Source organism: Pristiophorus japonicus, chromosome 21, assembly GCF_044704955.1.
Source record: "Pristiophorus japonicus isolate sPriJap1 chromosome 21, sPriJap1.hap1, whole genome shotgun sequence".
NCBI lineage: Eukaryota > Metazoa > Chordata > Chondrichthyes > Pristiophoridae > Pristiophorus > Pristiophorus japonicus.
Genome location: NC_091997.1, coordinates 67,247,907 through 67,270,574, shown reverse-complemented (window position 1 = coordinate 67,270,574; position 22,668 = coordinate 67,247,907). Strand labels below are relative to the sequence as shown.

General features: G+C 48.3%; 1 protein-coding gene across 5 annotated transcripts in view; it reads right to left on the bottom strand.

Moving 5' to 3' along the window:
• The window catches only part of ttc23 (tetratricopeptide repeat domain 23), a 64,386-nt gene that overhangs the window by 30,669 nt on the left and 11,049 nt on the right, over window positions 1-22,668 (bottom strand). For 4 of the 5 annotated variants that reach the window (XR_011588263.1, XM_070864975.1, XM_070864973.1 and 1 more), the window contains exons 5-7: window positions 21,548-21,704; window positions 20,167-20,292; window positions 3,708-3,885 (exon numbers count right to left, since the gene is read on the bottom strand). Coding sequence is in view for 4 of the 5 variants with exons in the window: in XM_070864975.1 (XP_070721076.1) it covers window positions 3,708-3,885; window positions 20,167-20,292; window positions 21,548-21,704 (461 nt within the window). In the remaining variant the exon portion in view is untranslated. The remainder of the gene's footprint in view (window positions 1-3,707; window positions 3,886-20,166; window positions 20,293-21,547; window positions 21,705-22,668) is intronic. The other variant, XM_070864976.1, reaches the window with a different exon arrangement.

Sequence of the window (22,668 nt, the reverse complement as noted above, 5' to 3'; positions counted from 1 at the left end):
CATCGAGTAATGGCCGGCTGGCCAACTAATAACCCTGACAAAAGGAAATATCTGGAAACCATGTCAGGACAAGGATGTAGTAATTAACTCTCTATCTGTATTCACTGACTGCGAGACAGAGCCAATACACAGGGAGAGGCCATAACTTGGGTTTTACTGTATAAATATCTCGTGAAACTGTACCATTTCGGAGGTGTTCACTTAGCCATTGACTGAGTGTGACCTTTCCCTTGCTAGCAAGTAAACTAAAGAAACTTCTGCCGGAGCTGAAGGTGTCCGAGCCATTTATCGGAGGTCGAGATTTCGACAATACCACCCTTCAGAAGGCTTTTTAAAATATTCATTGATGTGTCGCTGGAAATCCCAGCGTTTATTGCCCATCCCTAATCACCCTCGAGAAGGTGGAGGTGAGCTGCCTTCTTGAACCGCTGCAGTCTGTGTAATGATTATTGTTTTGCGTAGTGGCTTTCTGGGCCATTTCAGAGATAACTTAAGAGTCAGCTGCTGCCTGGAGTCACATATCGGCCAGACCGGGTAAGGACGGCAGATTTCCTTCCCTAAAGGGCACCAGTGAACCATTAGTTTACTATTAGTTTACAAGATCACCATTAATGACACTAGCATTTTATTCCAGATTTATTTAAGTAATTGAATTTAAATTCCCCCAGCTGCCGTGGTGGGATTAGAACTCGTGTCTGCGGATCATTAATGCAGGCCTCTGGATTGCAGGTCGAACCTCTGTGGTCCGGGACTCTCTGGTCGGAAAGATCCGTAGTTCAGCATTCGTTTGCGGAACTGCTGCTTTCCTGGGCCTGGAGCTCGTTGTTAAGCGCTTCGTGACGCTCAGTATCTCGCTCTGCTTCCTCCCTTAGTGTGGAATTCTGGCACCTGACGGTGCAGTGAAAGGGGCATCAGACCTGAGACAGACGGAGAAATGACCAATCACCAACATTCCCCGCCTCTCCTCCCTCACCCACCGATCACCAACACTGACCTGCCGTGGCTCGGAAAATTTCGTGTTTCGGCACCAAAGGTGCCGGAACAGAGAGGTAGCAACATAACCACTAAGCTACCATGCCCTCCACTTGCTATTCACCTGTGAGGGCATCACAGCCAAGCCAACATGTGCACATTCCAGCGGAAGTCACTGGGCGATTATCAGGATAAGGAATCCTGGCTTATTTTCCCCTTCCCTCGTCTCCCCAGGGACATTGGGACTAATTGTAATTCCCTTACTGCTACCTTGCGAGAGTAAGCACCAGACCGTAGTATGCAGTTCCATTTAGCTGATCAGTATCAACTGTGGCTCAGTGGGTAGCTCTCTTGTCTCTTAGTCAGAAGGTCGTGGGTTCAAGTCTCACTCCAGAGACTTGAGCACAAAGATCCAGGCTGACACTCCAGTGCAGTGCTGAGGGAGTGCTGCACTGTGGGAGGTGCTGTCTTTCGGATGAGACGTTAAACCGAGGCCCCGTCTGCTCTCTCAGGTGGACGTAAAAGATCTCATGCCACTATTTTCGAAGAAGAGCAGGGGAGTTCTCCCCTGGTGTCTTGGGACCAATATTTATTCCTCAATCAACAACACGAAAAAAACAGATGATCTGCTGATTATCACATTGCTGTTTGTGGGAGCTTGCTGTGCGCAAACTGGCTCCTGCGTTTCCCACATTACAACAATGACTACACTTCAAAGGGTTCTTCATGTAAAGCGCTGTGGGACGTCCCGAGATTGTGAAAGGCGCTATATAAATGCAATCTTTCTTTCTTTCATCAAGTATGAGATGGAGCTATTTAATTCCCTTCCCCAACTCCTCCATAAACTTTGAATAATTGATACTTTGAAAGAGGGACACTGTGCTATTGAGACGGAAGACAGCACACCCTACTCTTTATTCTAACATTGGTAAATGAAATTATTTATCAATATAAAATCAAAAAAGGTTCCAATGTGCTTATACTTTCAGCCAAGAACTCCCTCTAATTGTAGTCTAACAGTTCCAGGAATGCATTCAGATGAATATTCAAATATTCAGCTTTCAAATGGAAGTGGGTGGGTGGGGTTAATTCAGCAGATGAATAGGTTGGAAATATTTATTGTAATCTACTTAAAGCCGGCTCTCAGAAGCAAACAGATGACCAATCGGGCTCGGTGGGTAGAAGCCCATGCATCCGTTTACAAGACAGATGGAGCATTGACTGTTCCAACACATTCCCCAGGGCAGTTTGCTAATGCTCCAGAGGGTGTGCCAAATATGAATTTCCTCGAGCTGACCAAATAAATGCAATTCTCAGAGCTTGTTCTGAATTGTCACATCTTGTTTATTGACCAATCTGTTTGGTGTGTCCATTTTAGGAAGAAAACTGGGAATTATTGCTGGTAATGTTTTAAAAAAAAAATAATTAAAAAAATCATCAGAGACTGTAAGCAACTCTTTAAAAAAAAGACAAAGATCACAACCAACATTCCTTCTAAATTTTATTTGCTGTGCGCGTGGCCTGTTTAATTTAACGCGCGATACTTTTAAGTCTACTGTGCGATGCGCACATGCGGTATCTTAGAGGGAACACTGACCAGTCGCTTTGGTCACAGAAAGTCAGCACAAGGTGATGCTGTGGTATAGGTGTGGAGCTAATGAAGTGCCATTTAGTGGTTAAAGAGAAAAAGACTTGCATTTATATAGCGCCTTTCACGTCCTCAGGACGTCCCAAAGCGCTTTACAGCCAATGAAGTACTTTTTGAAGTGTAGTCACTCTGGTAAGAATGTGCAAACCGTGTGTCACAGAATGGTGACGCCCAAACAAGGAATGTGTGACATACATAGCACATGAATAAATATTAGATGCTTGGAGGATGTGCCAAGGAGGAGCAGAAGGCCGGTCTCCAGTGTCGGAAGACAGTTATTTGATAGAATTAGAAAAATTTGGGCTTCTCAACTTTAAAAAGTGAATGAGAAGTATTAAGCTATTTAGTAAGAGTTGTCTTTCTATAGCGCCTTTCACGACCACCGGACGTCCCAAAGCGCTTTACAGCCAATGAAGTACTTTTGAAGTGCAGTCACTGTTGTAATGTGGGAAACGCGGCAGCCAATTTGCGCACAGCAAGCTCCCACAGACAGCAATGTGATATGACCAGATCATCTATTTTAGTGATGTTGATTGAGGGATAAAAATTGGCCCCAGGACACCGGGGAGAACTCCCATGCTCTTCTTCGAAATAGTGTCAAGAGATCTTATGCATCCATCTGAGAGCGCAGACAGGGCCTTGATTCAATGTCTCACCCGAAAGATGGCACCTCTGACAGTGCGGCGCTCCTTCAGCACTGCCCCTCCAACAGTGTGTCACTCCCTCAGTACTGCCCCTCCGACTGTGTGACACTCCCTCAGTACTGCCCCTCCGACAGTGCGGCACTCCCTCGGTACTGCACTAAGAGTGTCAGTGTGGATGTTTGTACTCAAGTCCGTGGAGTGGGACTTGAACCCACAACCTTCTGGCTCAGAGGTGAGCGAGAGTGCAACCCACTGAGCCACCTCTTCACATTTGAGCCTGATTGATTTTCACCCACAGTCCCCGTGTGCGGAAGCTCGTAGGAGTTGCTGGGTTGGTGACGAGCTGCGAGACTCCTTGCTGATCTTTTTCTGCTCTTGACCGGGGTTGGGGGGGGGGGAACGTGGAGTCCAAGCACCCCAATATTGCCAACCTCAACCCTTACCTGTAGCAGGTGCTGCACACTCACGCTATGGGCACCTCGAGCTTTCTCCACCGCAGCCAGGTCCCGGTAGATAGAGACGCACTCCATGCTGTTTCCACCCTTATCGAGCTTGGCCATCCGAAGCACTTTTTCGTAACGCGCCACTGCCTCGTCTGACCGGTTCTCCTTCATGTACAACCTGGGCAATTACAGTGAAAACCATTAAGTTGCAGTTACATTCCAGGCCAGTTCCAACACGATGGGGGTAATTCTGGCTTTGTGCGATCGCGGATCGGAACGTCAATGGAAATACAAACCGCGGGAGATGTAAAACGGGATGCCGGTTTTAAAATACAGCACAAAGTCAAAATTACCCTGAATGAACTCCTGTTTTTAAATTTAAATGTGCTGACAGCGACCAGTAATCTCACAGGAGGCCGAGTAGGTGCAGGGGACACCACGTCGTAACGTACTGAGCAAGTGCTGTCATAAATCCAAATTTATTGAAGCCTATTCAGAGTGAAAAATGACCTGGCTGAGGACACACAATCTTGCGTTACATGGCCTCGCCCTCCCCTATTTGTGCAACCTCCTCCAGCCCTACAACCCCGAGATCTGTGTGTTCCTGCGATTTTGGCCTCGTGCACATCCTTGATTTCCATCGCTCTGCCATTGGCGCACAGCAAGCTCCCACAAACAGCAATGTGATGACGACCAGATAATCCGTTTTAGATGTCGATTGAGGGATAAATATTAGCCAGGACGCCGGACATAACTCCCCTGCTCGTCTTCAAAATAGTGCCATGGGATCTTTTACGCCCAGCTGAGAAGGCAGACGGGGCCTCGGTTCAACGCCTCATCCGAAAGACGGCCGCTCCGACAGTGCGGCGCTCCCTCAGCACTGCCCCTCTGACAGTGCGGCACTCCCTCAGCACTGCCCCTCTGACAGTGCGGCGCTCCCTCAGCACTGCCCCTCTGACAGTGCGGCGCTCCCTCAGTACTGCCCCTCCGACAGTGCGGCACTCCCTCAGCACTGCCCCTCTGACAGTGCGGCACTCCCTCAGTACTGCCCCTCTGACAGTACGGTGCTCCCTCAGTACTGCCCCTCCGACAGTGCGGCACTCCCTCAGCACTGCCCCTCTGACAGTGCGGCGCTCCCTCAGCACTGCTCCTCTGACAGTGCGGCACTCCCTCAGTACTGCCCCTCTGACAGTGCGGCACTCCCTCAGCACTGCACTGGAAGTGTCAGTCTAGATTTATGTGCTCAGGTTCCTGCAGTGGCAACTGAACCCACAACCTTCTGACTCAGAGGCAAGGGTGCTACCCACTGAGTCACAGCTGACATTAAACCAAGCCACCAGATGCCAGTGTAACTCAACACTTACTATAGCAATTGACTACTCTTGCATACCATTTTCCTTAGGATTGTAGCTTTAAACATCCCCCCATCCAGCGGGCAATCTGCCAATAATCGCCATCTACTTTGATTGATTCCTGGGGTGAGAGGGCCGATGAAGAGAGATTGTGTAGATTGGGCCTATACTCTCTGGAGTTTAGAAGAATGAGAGGTGATCTCATTGAAATATATAAGATTCTGAGGGGGCTTGACAGGGTAGATGCAGGGAAGATGTTTCCCCCGGTCTGGGCAGTCTAGAACCAGGGGTCACAGTCTCAGGATAAGGGGTCGGCCATTTAGGATTGAGAGGAGGAGGAATTTCTTCACTCAGAGGGTGGTGAATCTTTGGAATTCTCTGCCCCAGAGGGCTGTGGATGCTGAATCGATTCAGGATTGAGATCGGTAGATTTTTGGACTCGAGGGGAATCAAGGGATCGGGCGGTAAAGTGGAGTTGAGGTCGAAGATCAGCCATGATCCTATTGAATGGCGGAGCAGGCTCGAGGGGCCGAATGGCCGACTCCTGCTCCTAATTCTAATGGAAAAGTTGAATCGTTTGGACTTGGGACAAGTGATGCAGTTTGAGACTGAGCAATACTGGTAGGTACAACCCAAGGTTGTGGGCTGGTCCCTGGGTTTACCACTGCATTAGCACTAGGAAATGATCCTACAGGTTGTTGTAAATTGGATTTAACTATTCCCTTGGGTTTTAATGCCCAGCCTCAGGCTGAGGAACTATATACTAACCGGATGAAGATCCGCTTTTAGTTTCTACATTTACAGCTCTAATCTGGTCAGAATAGGAGAATAATTATATCTCCTTTAAACCAAATGCATATGGCTAGATTGCTGCCTGCGCGGTGGTTATAGAATCTAGCCCTTATAATTTTTATCCACTGACCATCCTTAAACAGATCTGCTCACAACCCTCATAAGGGTTAACATGAAGTAGGGCTCGTTCCAACAAAACGTCATTAACTGCGTCTTGGACTCCTGCAATTATACTCTAGCCGCTGGGTGCCGTTCCAAGTCCGACAGCTGCAATTGTTTAATTTTATCTGTACAGAATCCTCGTACTTTTCTAGTATAAAGCCTCCAGTAAGGAAGTCTTTTGGACTTCTCAACCGTGGCTCAGTGGGTCGCACCCTCAATATTGCGTGTTTTACACTTTCACTCAACAGCAGAATTACCCCCGCTCTCAGGTCTAAGTGGGTTATCACCCCGTCAGCCGGGGCTCAGTGGGCGGCACCCTCGCCTCTGAGTCAGAAGGTTGTGGGTTCAAGTCCCACTCCAGAGACTAGGGCACAAAATCCAAGCTGACACTCCCAGTGCAGTGCTGAGGGAGTGCCGCGCTGTCGGAGGTGCCGTCTTTCGGGTGAGACGCTAAACCGAGTCCCCTGTCTGCTCTCTCAGGTGGACGTAGAATATCCCATGGCACTATTTCGAAGACGAGCAGGGGAGTTCTCCCCGGCGTCTTGGGGCCAATATTTACTCCTCAATCAAGATTACTAAAACCAGATTATCCGGTCATTATCACACTGCTGTTTGTGGGAGCTTGCTGCGCACAAATTGGCTGCTGCGTTTCCTACAACAGTGACTACACTCCCACAAGTACAGCATTGGCTGTAAAGCGCTTTGGGATGTCCAGTGGTCGTGAAAGGCGTCCTATAAAAATGGGCCAGCCCACACTGCGACGTGTGTGCACACTGGGTCCGTGCAGCAGAGGCTGTTCTCCAGTTAGTCTTGGTTAACCCTTGCCACTGGACCAAGACCTCGCTCTGTCAAGCCCGTGTGGTGGCTGGTGTGCAACGGCCGCCCCACGTTAAACAATCCACGCACAGGCATCTTCCACCCTTCAATAAATATGCAGTTCGGGACCTGGAATATCGGGTCCTTCACCCAAACCCCTGTGAACTCATCCCGTTTCGGTGCAGAAGCAAATCATCCTCGATTCAAGGGATTGCCTCAGAAGAAGATAAATTACACATCCCTACATCTACAGACGACTATATATCGATATATATCTAACCTGCTGGGGCCTAATAGAAATTGTACACTGAATTATAATTTACTCATGGTTGCTCTCCCGTGGTGTTGCACAGGGGGTAGTTAAGATCAAGTGTAATCTCAAAGTGAGGACATAAACAGCGGCACGGATGGCCTGTTTAAGTGCTGTAAATACTGTGTAAAGCAGCGTGAGAGAGTGTGGGAGAAAAAGAGATCAGATCATGCAGGTGCAACTTGGTCCACATTTTAAATCACACACGGTTTTTATTTTTATATTTTCCTTATAAATTCAACTTTTATTCCTATTATAAAATTCCTTCCTTCCTTCCCGAGGGAAAAAGCACACAAAGAAATGGTTTGTTTTTCTCTCCTCATCTTCTTCCCCTGGTCCTGTCCCTTTATAAACGGTGATGTAATTTTTTTTTAAAAACAGTCTGGCGATGTTCTCTCCACAGATGCTGCCGGACTTGTTGAGCGCTTCCAGCATTTTCTGTTGCGGTTTTAGATTTCCGACATCCCCAATTGTTTGTTGCATCCGCAAATTTATCCGCATCAAAACACACAGAAAACATATTGCAGGCATGCGTGGCGGAAACAGGAAATGGGAAGCCAAACAGTTAAGGCAGCAAGGTCACGTTAGAAATAGAAATGACTGTTTTGGAGAGGTTATTGAGTCTTACTCCCTTGAGCAAATACGTTAAAATAAGACTTGCATTTATATAGCGCCTTTCACGACCTCAGGGTGTCCCAAAGCACTTTACAGCCAATGAAATACTTTTGGAGTGTAGTCACTGTTGTAATGTAGGAATTGCAGCAGCCAATTTGCACACAGCAAGCTCCCACACACAGCAATGTGATAATGACCAGATAATCTGTTTTTGTGATGTTGTTTGAGGGATAAATATTGACCCCAGGACACCGGGGAAAACTCCCCTGCTCTTCTTCGAAAGTGTGCCAGGGGATCTTTTACGTTCACCTGAGGGGCCTCGATTTAACATCTCATCTGAAAGACGGCCCCTCCGACAGTGCGGCACTCCCTCAGCACTGCACTGGGAGCGTCAGCCTAGATTTTTGTGCTCGAGTCTCTGGAGTGCCCAGAGGAGTGCTACTGGCTGAGCCATGGGATCAAATACAGCCCAGAGTGCTGGCCGAACGTAAAATCCTACGCAGAATGAGTCTGAGGCAGACTGAAACCTGGCCCCAATGGACATAGTGCATGACTGTCCCTAATTTTGTATTAAATTGGCAATTTCGCCCAGAGAGGCCACACTCTCTGCGGTGGGAAAATACCGTACTGGTACAGCACTACACAGTCAAAAGCACTTCATTGGCTGGAAAGAGCTTCGTAACGTCCTGAGGTCGTGAAAGGAGCTATAGAAATGCAAGTTTTTTCTTTCGGTCTTATGTGCTTCTGAGGTATGGGCGGAGGTACACAGTTGACGAAGAGCAGACAGAGCTGTAACCTGCAGTCAAACCCACGCTACACCCCATTTGCGAGGCCTTGATGCAGACGCTAGCGGGGGGAAATGTTAACCTCGGGCCCCCCACCCCCAGGATACACGGGAGACTGGAGGGGCGGGGGGGGGGGGATTAAATTCTGCTAAATGCGAAACCCAACACAAACCTGCTGCAACCACCCCATGTCGGGTTTAACCGGGGCGGGTTGAGGGTTGGGCGAGTAACTCACTCCCGCGAGCCCGTTCGGCTATTTTAATATTTAAATGAGACTACGCGCGCGCGCTCTGTCAGATTTCAGCGTCCATCTAACGGCCATGGGCCGGGGTTTCCCAAGCCTCGGGAAGGAAGGCGGGAGCAGCCGGAATTCAGCGGGCGAGTGCATTTCCAGCACCGCTTGTGTGCGAAGAGGAGCAAGAGCATTTCCACCCCCACCCTTCCCCAAGCAAACCCGCCGCGATCTTCAGACCCCCGCCCCTCCCCCTCCACGATCCAATGCCCACCTTCCTGCAATGGATTTGCTTCATGGGTATCTTTGCTTTAGAATTCATAGCAACACATTGCTATTAAGAACTAGTTGGTTTATTAGCAAAAGGTTTAACAATCGCACTACACATTACCAGTTCATCTACCAGGCTCACAACCACCTGCCTCATCGTGGATCCCCCGAACCCAACTGGCTGGGGTTTTATTGAGTCTTGTGAACATCACATGACTGGCTAAGCCACTCCCAACTCAACAGCTCGACAACTATTTTGGATAGAACTTTAAATCAAATGCCCCCTTTTCGTAAGGGCACTAGAACCCATAAATTGCCAAATCAACTGGGAACCTTGTCGAATCAAATTAAAATTCTGTTGCCGGGGGTGATGATGCACTCCAGTCCCTCCGGTGGCCTCCTCCGGTGGCCGGTGGACACCGCGTGCTTCATCTCCAGGGACACCCTGGCGCGAACATGGAGCTGTGGAAGAGAGGCAGGCAGTCGGGCTGAACGATCCCCATCAACAGCTCTACAACTATTTTGTTGCAATTAATACAAGTGCCCCCTTATTAAAGGGGGGGGGGGGGTGAGCACTAAAACCGACACAATAAACAAATTCACTTTTGGCAGCAAACTTAATACAAATCACAACTTGGTTGCCGGGGGTGATGATGCACTCCAGTCCCTCCGGTGCCCACTTCTCGCGGAAGGCCGCGAGCGTACCGGTGGACACCGCGTGCTCCATTCTCCAGGGACACCCTGGCTCAGATGTAACCACGGAAGAGAGGCAGGCAGTCGGACTGAATGACCCCCTCGACCGCCCGCTGCCTGGACCGGCTGATGGCCCCCTTGGCCGTGCCCGGGAGCAGGCCTACGAGGAGGCCTTCCGACCTGCCCGCTCCCCTCCGCACAGGGTGCCCAAAGATCAGGAGTGTGGGACTGAAGTGCAACCAGAATTTGAGGAGCAGCCCCTTCACATAATGGAACAGGGGCTGCAAACCTCGTAAAGCCTACTGCACCTGGTATTCCCAGCAGATCAGACCAGGAAATTACAGGTGGTCATCTTCCCTAATAGGACATTAAATGAACCAGCTGGGTTTTCCCCAAAAATCCGACACACTTCACAGTCACTCAAAAAAAAGTCATAAAAAGATTAGGGGCCCGGAACCGGGAGTATAAGAAATCGCTTGTTTAACGAGAGAAATATTTACACTTTTGTTCCCTCCTCCATCCCTTTCAATAAACAATTAATCGCCAGTGAGTGCTGCTGTTCGTAGTGAGGGTTGCTCATATGGGGTCGTGTCGTGTGCTCATAGGAGAAATGTAGAGAATGAAGCTTTTGTTTTATATTTGCAGTAAAAGTCACTGGCTAATGAACAGCTAGACACTGAATGACCTCATCCTTTCCCTGTACTCGTATCTAGAGAAAAAAATAATTCCAATTTACAATCCCTTCTGAGAAGGGGACTACATCTTCTATCTCACGGCCAATTCAAATTAACTCTCTCTCTCTCGGCTTCATGGTTTGACACCAGATTATTTAAAGAAAGACTTGCTTTTCTATAGCGCCTTTCACGACCACCGGACGTCTCAAGCGCTTTACAGCCAATGAAGTACTTTTGGAGTGTAGTCACTGTTGTAATGTGGGAAACGTGGCAGCTAATTTGTGCACAGCAAGCTCCCACACACAGCAATGTGATAATGACCCAGATAACCTGTTTTTTTGTTACGTTGGTTGAGGAATAAGTATGGGCCAGGACACCGGGGGGTGCTCCCCTGCTCTTCAAAATAGTGCCGTGGGATCTTTTACGTCCACCCGAGAGAGCAGACGGGGCCTTGGTTTAACGTCACATCTGAAAGACGGCACCTCCGACAGTGCGGCGCTCCCTCAGCACTGTACTGGGAGTGTCAGCCTGGAGTGGGACACGAGGCCACAACCTTATATATTCAATTTACAAATGAAACCTCAGCCAGGACAAAAGTTGGGGCGATACAGTTTGTACTCCATGCCCCGAGATGGGGGGGGGATAAAGGAAATCAAACAGCAATCACATTCCTAACCCCACATTGCTGTGGGAGCTTGCTGTGCGCAAATTGGCTGCCGTGTTTCCCACATTACAACAGTGACTACACTCCAAAAGTACTTCATTGGGTGTAAAATGCTTTGGGGCAAAGACAATGGCTTCAGTCACCACAATGTTTGAACTGGAGGAAAAAGCGAGGAGGTTATGATGAACCTGTATAAAACACTGGTTCGGCCCTAACTAGAGTATTGTGTCCAATTCTGGGCCCCGCACTTTAGGAAGGATGTGAAGGCCTTGGAGAGGGAGCATTAAAGATTTACGAGAATGATTCCAGGGATGAGGGACTTCAGTTACGGGGATAGACTGGAGAAGCTGGGGTTGTTCTCCTTGGAGCAGAGAAGGTTGAGAGGAGATTTGATCGAGGTGTTCAAAACCATGAGGGGTCTGGACAGAGTAGATCGAGAGAAACTGTTCCCATTGGCGGAAGGATCAGGAACCAGAGGACACAGATTTAAGGTGATTGGCAGAAGAACCAAAGGCAACGCGCGGATAAACTTTTTTACGCAGCGAGTGGTTAGGATCTGGAATGCGCTGCCTGAGAGGGTGGTGGAGGCAGACTCACTTGTGGCTTTCAAAAGGGAGTTGGATAAGTACCTGAAAGAAAACAAATTGCAGGGTTATGGGGAAAGAGCAGGGGAGTGGGACTGGCTGAGGTGCCCTTGCAGAGAGCCGACACAGACTCGACGGGTCGAATGGCCTCCTTCTGTGCTGTAACCGTTCTGTGATTCTATTCTATGTTTAGACAACATTGCTAAAATAAACTCTCCTTCAAAGAACAAGCGGCACGTAACAGGTTAAGAAAAAAATTCTTCCGTTATCAAGAGCTTGACTTTCTTATTAAACAGACCACCAAACAACTTCACTATCGCTTACTGGCTGCTTTATCTAATTTTACTTGTTTTTTTTGGCGGGTTCCATTTCCACTACCACATAATAAAGGAATTTGCCGCACGTCAGTTCTCGAAGAGGGCATGGTGGAGGTTGCTGAACAATACTCACTTTCTCACACCACTGCGTACAAGCCAACTCTGTGTTTGACCTACATACTACAGTCAAACTCTTTGAAGGTACAGGCTGCAGTTTTTTTCTTTACATTTCCTTCAGGACAGTACCAACAGTAATGTATTTGCTTCATGGGTTCTTTGCTGAAGAATTCACAGCAACACATTGCTATTAAGAACTAGTTGGTTTATTAGCAAAAGGTTTAACAATCACACTACACATTACCAGTTCATCCACCAGACTCACAACCACCATCGTGGATTCCCCGAACCCAACTGGCTGGGGTTTTATTGAGTCTTGTGAACAACATGTGACTGGCTAAGCCCCTCCCAACTCAACAGCTCTACAAACCTTTGAGCATACTCACAGGTACATACAAAATACTAACTTTTAATGGCCTGATAGACTGGATTAATGCAATCTGTGGTCCCCAGCATTGAAGCACTGACCACAATTGACTAGCTCCGTTGGGCGGGCCATATTGTCCGCATGCCTGACACAAGACTCCCAAAGCAAGCGCTCTACTCGGAATTCCTTCATGGCAAACGAGCCAAAGGTGGGCAGCGGAAATGTTACAAGGACACCCTCAAAGCCTCCCTGATAAAGTGCAACATCCCCACTGACATCTGGGAGTCCCTGGCCAAAGACCAGTCCACCCGAAGTGGAGGAAGTGCATCCGGGAGGGCGCTGAGCACCTCGAGTCTCATCGCCGAGAGTATGCAGAAATCAAGCGCAGGCAGCGGAAGGAGCTTGCGGCAAACCAGTCCCACCCACCCCTTCCCTCAACCACTATCTGTCCCACCTGTGACAGGGACTGTGGTTCCCGTATTGGACTGTTCAGCCACCTAAGGACTCATTTTAAGAGTGGAAGCAAGTCTTCCTCGATTCTGAGGGACCGCCTATGATAGTAATGATGATACTATCCTCAGTTAGAGAGGGAGGAAAAGTATTTGAAAGTCACTGTGAATGAAAAATCAGGAGATTCGCTATTGCCCAAAGTCAAAATGACCCACCAATGTGAAAGAACGAACTTGTGCATTTATATAGTGCCTTTCACGACCTCACAACGCCCCAAAGTACTCGACAGACAATTTTTGAAGTGTAGTTACTGTTGTAATGTAGGCAATGATGTGTGAAGGACGTATGAGATGGTTGAATGGAAAAGGTGCGAAATATATATATATATTTAAAATTCACTCCTGGGATGTGGGCATTGCTGACAAGGCCGGCATTTATTGCTCATCCCTAGTTGCCCCTTGAGAAGGTGGTGGTGAGCCGCCTTCTTGAACCGCTGCAGTCCGTGTGAAGGTGCTCCCACAGTGCTGTTAGGGAGGGAGTTCCAGGATTGTGACCCAACGACGATGAAGGAACGGCCGATATATTTCTAAGTCGGGATGGTGTGTGACTGGGAGGGGAACGTGGAGGTGGTGGTGTTCCCATGTGCCTGCTGCCCTTGTCCTTCTAGGTGCCCTGATTATAATCGCTCAACCATTGGTGCCTTCTGTTGCCTGGGCCCCAAGCTCTGGAACTCCCTCCCTAAACCTCTCCGCCTCTCTCTCCTCCTCTAAGACACTCCTTAAAACCCACCTCTTTGACCAAGCTTTTGGTCACCTGCCGTAATTTCTTCTTCTGTGGCTCGGAGTTAATTTTTGTTGTCGTCTTATAACACTCCTGTGAAACGCCTTGGGACATTTTACTACGTTAAAGGCGCTATATAAATACAAGTTATTATTGTTGGTAGAGGTTGCGGGTTTGGGAGGTGCTGCAGAAGCAGCCTTGGCGAGTTGCTGCAGTGCATCTTGTAGAGGGTACACACTGCAGCTATAGTACGCAGGCGACGGAGGGAGTGAATGTTTAAGGTGGTGGATGAGGTGCCAGTATTATTTATTTAAGAATTCTCATTGGTACTGTAGTTTGTACAGAACTAGTTCAAGTAGCTGGTGAAATTCTTCGGTCCGCGACTCCTACAGAAACACCTTGGGGTGGCAGTTTCTCATTACCTCTGCGGGCGAAAGTATCTATTTAAGTTATGTGGCACAACACATCTTCCAAAATAACGCTAAATAACACGCTAAATATGCGTCACCCGATCTTGCATGACCGTTGATTCATCAGCTCTCTGTATGCCTGACACTGGGGCTCGGAAAGCAAGGGGAACCTCAGCCACAGTTGTCCATTTGAGATCGGATGGATTTGAACTATTGTTGGTGAAACCTTAGAGGTGAGGCCTCGCTGCCGTCTTCCACCAGGCCTCTAACATTACGCTTTACAGCAAATGCAATTTCCACACGTATAAATGTTTGCAGGCCCTGGTTGCTAGGAAACCAAAACACGGCATGCGTTCACTCATCTTCTGGGATGGATGCCTAGCAGGCAGGAGTTGGACACAGCTCCCTCTGGCTGATTGCCGAGAGAGTACACCTCTTTTGCACCATGTGCAGTCTGCAAGTGAGGAATTCTGGCTTGAACAACGCAGCAAAGTGGAGCACTACTTTGAGATAAACCTCGAGAGTCGGACAAAGGGGTAGAGATAGGTTCAAACTGGCAAAAAAGGACTGGGGAGATCTTGTCCACGGAAAGAATGGTCAACACATGGAGTGACTTCTGGGTGGGTTCGGAGGGCGACGGCTGTGAAGCCAGGTCGCTGATTGCAGTGCGGGCAGGCACAGCAGGAGGGGCGAAGGAGCGGCGACAGTTTGTCGATGGAAGAGACCGGGGCCCAGGAGAGGTGCGAGTTTGGGGCCCAGGAGAGGCGAGGGCCCAGGGGCAGCACGGGCCAGCCCACACTGCGATATGTATGCGCACTAGGTCCGTGCAGCAGAGCTGGTCTCCAGTCGTCCTGGTTAACCCTTGCCACTGGACCAAGACCTAGCTCTGTTAAGCCCGTGTGGTGGCTGGTGTGTAACGGCCACCCCACGTTAAAAAAATCCACGCACAGGCATCTTCCACCCTTCAACATGTAGTTCAGGATCTGGAATATTAGGTCCTTCATTGAAACACCTGAGAACTCATCCCTTTTTGGTGTCGAAGCAAGTCATCCTCGATATGGGTATGAGTCCAGACTTTTAGCAGTGAGTCAGAGGCTATGCTGTTTTGTGAGAATAGAAAGAAGGAAAGACTTGCATTTATATAAGAACATAAGAATTAGGAACAGGAGTAGGCCATCTAGCCCCTCGAGCCTGCTCCGCCATTCAACAAGATCATGGCTGATCTGCACCTTTCATGACCACCGGATGTCCCAAAGCACTTTGCAGCCAATGACGTACTTTTGGAGTGTAGTCACTGTGGTGATGTGGGAACAGTGGGAACAACAGGAGTGCTATGGCATGCAATGCATAGCATACGATTATCGAGCCAACTCCATTACAATGACTGAATGGGGGAACTGCGTTTTTATTAAGTGGCTTTCTGGGATAGCCCGACTGCCTGTCTCTCTTCCGCGGTTACATTCGCGCCAGGGTGTCCCTGGGAGATGGAGCACGTGGTGTCCACCGGTACGCTCACGGCCTTCTGCAAGAGGTGGGCACCGGAGGGACTGGAGTGCATCATCACCCCCGGCAACCAAAATTTAATTTGATTTATGTTTCCCTAAATGTTTGTATTGAAATTTGCGGGTTCGAGGACCCTTACCAAAAGGGGGCACTTGATTTTATATTCTATTAAAATAGTTGCAGAGCTGTTGCATTGCGAATGGCTTAACCAGTCACGTGATGGTCACAAGACTCAATAAAACCCCAGCCAGTTGGGTTCAGGGGGATCCACGATGGGGCAGGTGGTTGTGAGCCTGGTGGATGAACTGGTAATGTGTAGTGTGATTGTTAAACCTTTTGCTAATAAACCAACTAGTTCTTAATAGCAATGTGTTGCTATGAATTCTTAAGCAAAGAACCCATGAAGCAAATACATTACACCCAGCATTGAGACTCGAGCACAGCTCCGCATAATAAATGGGCTAACTCAAACACAATGGAAATGGTGTGACGGAGAGAGAAGAAAATAGTGACGGAAAAAGTGTTACAGAAAGCAAGTGGGACACCAAGAGAAAATGTGTTAAATCCAAAATGTTTTAACATCTAATGGATAGAATACTTTCCCCTCTTGTCCTGAAGGAGTTGATTCTTGACTCAGGAGGTCTACAAACTCCAGGCGCTCCCTAGGACCATATGCCTAATTGGCCAATCTTCATGTGTTGCCATAGACATAATGTATTATTTAAATGGGAGAGAGACTACAGAAAACTGAAGTGCAGAGGGATCGGGGGGTCCTTGTACATGAAACACAAAACGTTAGTATGCAGGTACAGCAAGTAATTAGGAAGGCAAATGGAATGTTGGCCTTTATTGCAAGGAGTATAAAAACAGGGAAGTCCTGCTACAGCTGTACAGGGTATTGGTGAGGCCACACCTATAGTACTGCGTACAGTTTTGGTCTCCGTATTTAAGGAGGGATATACTTGCATTGGAGACAGTTCAGAGAAGGTTCACTGGGTTGATTCCTGAGATGAAAGGGTTGTCTTATGAGGAAAGGTTGAGCAGGTTGGGTCTATACCCATTGGAGTTTAGAAGAATGAGAGGTGATCTTATTGAAACATGTAAGGTTCTGAGGGGGCTCAACGGGGTAGATGCAGAGAGAATGTTTCCCCTCGTGGGGGAATCTAGAACTAGGGGGCATAATTTCAGAATAAGAGGCCGCCCATTTAAGGAGATGAGGAGGAATTTCTTCTCTCAGAGGGTCGTGAATCTGTGGAATTCTCTGCCCCAGAGAGCTGTGGGGGCTGGGTCATTGAATATATTCAAGGCGGAGATAGACATCGTCTTGAACTGCAGGGGAGTCAAGGGTTATGGGGAACAGGCAGGAAAGTGGAGTTGGGGGCCAAGATTAGATCAGCCATGATCTCATTGAATGGCGGAGCAGGCTCGAGGGGCCGTATGGCCTACTCCTGTTCCTATTTCTTATTTTCTTAGGACAGTGAGTATTAGCGTTGACATTCAACTTATAGAGGTGTCATGGGCGCACTTAATTCTATCTTCAGCCATGCACTCTCCAGCGAGGATCACTGAATAACTACTTGGGAGTGGAAAGCCTGGTGGGGAGGACTATTCCCGTCACTGTCGCAGGCCCAGTACCTCCCCAAGCCCCCCCCCCCCACCTCCCTCCTCCCCCAGGTATGATCATGTAACTCAGCACAGACTAGGAATTACAGCCAAGACCTTCTGGTTTCCCTGGCTCAGTTCCACACGGAGTTTACTGACAGCCACCAAGGGAGCTCTTCTAAAATATTTGACATGTGCACGTTAAACTTAGCTCCTTGTATTGGCTCCACGAGAAGGGCCCACTTCATATAATAGAATCATAGAACCCTACAGCACAGGAGGAGGCCATTCGGTCCATCGTGCCTGTGCCGGCTCTGTGACCGAGCGATCCGATTAGTCCCACCACCCCCACCCACCCCCCCCACCCCACCCACCCCCCCCACCCCCGCCGCTCTCTCCCCACAGCCCGGCAAATTTTTACTTTTCAAGTATATATCGATAGAAGTGTTTAAAATCATGAAAGGTTCAGATAGAGTAAATAAAGAGAAACTGATTCCATTGGTGGACGGGCCGATGACCAGAGGGCACGGATTTAAGGTGATTGGCAAAAGAACCCGAGGCAACACGAGGGAAATCCTTCTTACACAGTGAGTGGTGAGGATCTGGAATGCACTGTCTAAGAGGGCAGTGGATACAGATTCAACAGTAGTCTCCAAAACGAAATTGGATAAATATAATTGTGTAAAGATTGCAGGGCTATGGGGATAGAGCGGGGCAAATGGGACTGACTGGATGGCTCTTCGAAAGAGCCGGGGCAGACTTGATGGGCCGAATGGCCTCTTTCTGTGCGGCACTATTCTGTGATTCGATGTCAAATTCCCTTTCAAAACTGCTTCCACCACCCTTTCAGACCGTGTATTCCAGATCACACCCACTCGCTGCATAAAAATAAATTCTCATCTTCCGCCTGGTTTGTTGCCAATTACCTTAAACCTGTGTCCTCTGGTTACCGGCCCTCCTAGCAAGAAAAATTACAACTCAGGAGGCCGCTATTTGGCCTGTCGTGTCCATGCCGATCGAAAAAGAGCTACCCTGCCTAATCCCACCTTCCAGAACTAGATCCGTAGCCCTCCTGCCAGTGGGAATAATTTCAACCCATCTACTCTATCAGAAACATAAGAAACAGGAGCAGGCCATATGGCCCCTCGAGCCTGCTCCGCCATTTAATAAGATCATGGCTGATCCGATCATGGACTCAGCTCCACTTCCCTGCCCGCTCCCGTTATCCCCTTAAGAAACTGTCTATTTCTGTCGTAAATTTATTCAATGTCCCAGCTTCGACAGCTCTCTGAGGCAGCGAATTCCACAGATTTACAACCCTCTGAAGAGAAGACATCTCAGTTTTAAATGGGCAGCCCCTTATTCTAAGATCATGCCCTCTAGTTCTAGTCTCCCCCATCAGTGGAAACATCCTTTCTGCATCCACCTTGTCAAGCCCTCTCATAATCTTATATATTTCGATAAGATCACCTCTCATTCTTCTGAATTCCAATGAGTAGAGGCCCAACCTACTCAACCTTTCCTCATAAATCAACCCCCTCATCTCCGTAATCAACCTGGTGAACCTTCTCTGAATTGCCTCCAAAGCAAGTATATCCTTACAAACTCCTTACTATTAAATTTCTATTAAATCTCCCCTTAAACTTCGCCTGACAACATTTTAAAAGAAGTTATATACAACTCGATGCATTTTAGCGTTAAACTATGACCCCCCACTCCCTCCACCTACTCTTTACTACTTTAAAAATAACTTTTATTTTCCTAACATTTACTGTGGCCGTCCCTTGTGCAGAAGGCAGGACTAAAATTAAAGCAGGATTGTTGTCTGGAAGACAACACTCTAGACCAACCAAGTTGGGGCTGGGTGAACACCAATCTATCACTAGGTCTAGTGTTTATGGCGATATCCGTTACTGTATCTAATATCCTAACACTAACTCTGAAGGTCACTCACTGTTTGGTTGTTCTTGAATCCAAAGTTGCTGAATCAGGAACTAAAGTTTGTTTGTAGAGGCTACAGGAAAAGTATTTTAAACCCTCTTAAATACTGGTCCTCTCCCAAAGGTGTGGACTTTAGTTGGTTCACTGTCCTAAGAGAGACGAGATGAGACGTTAAACCGAGGCCCCGTCAGCCCTCTCAGGTGGACGTAAAAGATCCCATGGCGCTATTTCAAAGAAGAGCAGGGGAGTTCTCCCCGGTGTCCTGGACAATATTTATCCCTCAATCAACATATAAAAAAAAAACAGATTATCTGATCATTACCATGTTGCTGTGTGTGGGAGCTTGCTGTGCGCAAATTGGCTGCCACGTTTCCTACATTACAACAGTGACTACACTCCAAAAAATACTTCATTGGCTGTAAAGCGCTTTGGGATGTCGTGAAAGGCAGTATTACACAGGAGATACGGCACAGAATCCGCCCATTGGGCCCAACCAGTCCATGCCGGCGTTTATGCTCCACTCGAGCCTCCTCCCGTCTTTCCTCATCTAAATCTATCAGCATAACCCTCTATTCCCTTCTCCCCCATATGTTTGTCCAGCCTCCCCTTAAATACATCGATACTATTCGCCTCAACCCCTCCCTGTGGCAGCGAGTTCCACATTCGCACCACTCTCTGGGTAAAGAAGTTTTTCCTGAATTCCCCATCGGATTTCTTGGTGACTATCTTATATTGATGGCCTCTAGTTATGCTCTTCCCCACAAGTGGAAACACTCTCTCTGTGTGTCTACTCTATCAAAACTTTTCATCATTTGAATGACCTCTATTATAAATGCCAATCTTTCTTCTTTTACCCAAAAGCTTTATGAGGAGAGCTCTTTAGCGTGCAGATATCCCACTGTTGCCACTTGAGCATCACAGTCCTTTCAGACTGTGGCTGGCCGATGAAACAGATATTTGAATGCGTTGCATTTTACAAAAATGTCTACATTAAGAAAGGAGTTTCCAAACGTTGGTGCTTACCTTGCCAAGGACAAAGTAATTTTGGCGTCCACGTGTCTCATCTCTTCTTGGGCCACTTCCTCGGCCTGTCGTAGCTCATCTGCGACCTTCTCCGACTTGAGCAAATTCTGTTCGGCCTCTGTTAGAGTGAGCAGAGTTAAGGAAAAGCAACCCGTGTGCAGGGAAGCACATCTCTGTTGAAGAACATAAGAAATAGCAGCAGTGAACAGGCCGCTCAAGCCTGCTCCGCCATCCGTTACAATCATGGCTGGTCGTCCACCTCAACTCCACTCTCCCGCCCGATCCCCATAGCCCTCAGTGTCCAAAAGTGTGACTTTGGCCAAATCCTTACAATAACCACCTAAAAGCTAGTTGTGAGCTTGAGCCTCACACCAGGGCTCGAGTGCATAGCATTGTCGCAGGTGAGGTTACTGGGATGAGGCTGTAAAAGCCAAGGCCCCATCTGTCTTTTCCACTGGTTTAACGTTACTGCTGTGACCTGCTGCGAGGGGTTAGAATTTGAAGATGGGCCTCTCCAAACATTCTGTTGCTCATGGTCTCCCCGTTACTTGAAGGAGGAATATGTTTTTAAACCAAAAATAAGAGAATGGTTCGTTCCCTCTGTCGTAAACAATCGACTAACAAAATTGCGGCGATTCTTGAGGGTTCAATATTGTTAGGGGGACTAATTGCAGAATATCCTCTGGTATTTTTTGCTAAAAGAGTTTCGGCAGTTTAAATTCATTAAAGTGTCAGCTGTGGCTCAGTTGGTAGAACATGTCACCTCTGAGTCAGAAGGTCGTGGGTTCAAATCCCACCCCAGAGGCTCGAGCACAAAAATCTAGGCTGACACTCCCCAGTGCAGTGCTGAGGGAGTGCCTCACTGCCGTCTTTCGGATGAGACGTTAAACTGCGGCCCATCGGCCTTCTCGGGTGGATGCAAAAGATCCCAGGCCACTCCTCTTGGGGAGTTCTCCCCGTGTCCTAATCGATATTTATCCTCGGCCAACTCATTGAAACGGATAATCCGTGATCACATGGCTGTTTGCGGGAGCTTGCTGTGCGCCGATTGGCTGCCGCGTTTCCCACATTACAGCAGTGACTACACTTTAAAAAAAAAAGTACTTCATTGGCTGCAAAGCGCTTAAGGGGATGCCCTGAGGTTGTGAAAGGCGCTATATAAATGCTCAGTGAAGGGGAATTGAGAAAAGGAGTAGGGGTGACAATTCCATTTGTTTCAATGGAACTGTCCAACTGGGCAAAATGCAAGGCACCAATTTCAAAAGTAGAACCTTCAAGCCACGATGTCACATCGGGCAAGTTTTCGCCAATACCGAGGTCGATGCTCTCAAATCCTAGCCGTATATTCTCTGCAAGTACAATCAGCACGGCAAAAGGATATTTCTGAAGTCCCGTCAGTGCTGTGCCCAGGGTAAGGAACATGGCAATCAAACAGCGGAGGATATCTTTCCTCTCCTCCTCAGAAGCTGGATGCTGAGTATTGGCGTACATGATCTCTTTGGCCTTTTCACAGTGCTGCTTTGCTTGCAGAGCCTGCCCTGTGGGAGCAGTACCGCATGCGATAGAATTATTGTGCAACCGATGCCCCTCAGTGCAGGTTATTGTTAGCGCATGTCGCTTTCAACGCTTGTTGGCTGATCGTGGAAATTTTCCAGGACAGAAGGAGGCCATCCGGCCCATCGTGTTTGTGCTGGCTGATAAAGAGCTATCCAGCCTAATTCCACTTTCCAGCTCTTGGTCCAGCTAGCACAAGGAATAGGAGCAGGAGTCGGCCATTCGGCCCCTCGAGCCTGCTCCGCCATTCAATAAGATCGCGGCTGATCTTCGACCTCAACTCCACTTTCCCGCCCGATCCCTATATCCCTCGATTCCCCGAGAGTCCAAAAATCTATCGATCTCAGCCTTGAATATACTCAACGACTGAGCCTCCACAGCCCTCTGGGGCAGAGAATTCCAAAGAGTCACCACGCTCCGAGTGAAGAAATTCCTCCTCATCTCAGTCCTAAATGGCCGACCCCTTATCCTGAGACTGTGACCCCTGGTTCTAGATCCCCAGCCCGGGGGAAACATCCTCCCTGCATCTACTCTGTCAAGCCCCCTCAGAATCTTGTATGTTTTATTGAGAACACCTCTCATTCTTCTAAACTCCAGAGAGTATGGGCCCAATCTACTCAAACTCTCCTCATCGGACAACACTCTCATCCCAGGGATCAGTCTAGTGAGACTTCGTTGCACCGTCTCAAAGGCATTTCTGTCCTCTCTCAGATAAGGAGACCATAGCAGGTTTCAAGACCATGTAAAGACTTGTGTGGGTGAAAGGGGGTTAACCCCTTTGCACTCACTTTTACCCCCCCGCCCCCCCCAACACTCTCACCACTTCCCCGCCACAAACTGTTCCCCATACAGCTGACCCCCCCCCACAGGGAAATGCTCCGACAGACGCAAGCTGCCTGTGCGGACTGGATAAGGCACAGCAAGGTGCTGGCAGCGGCTTGGATTGTG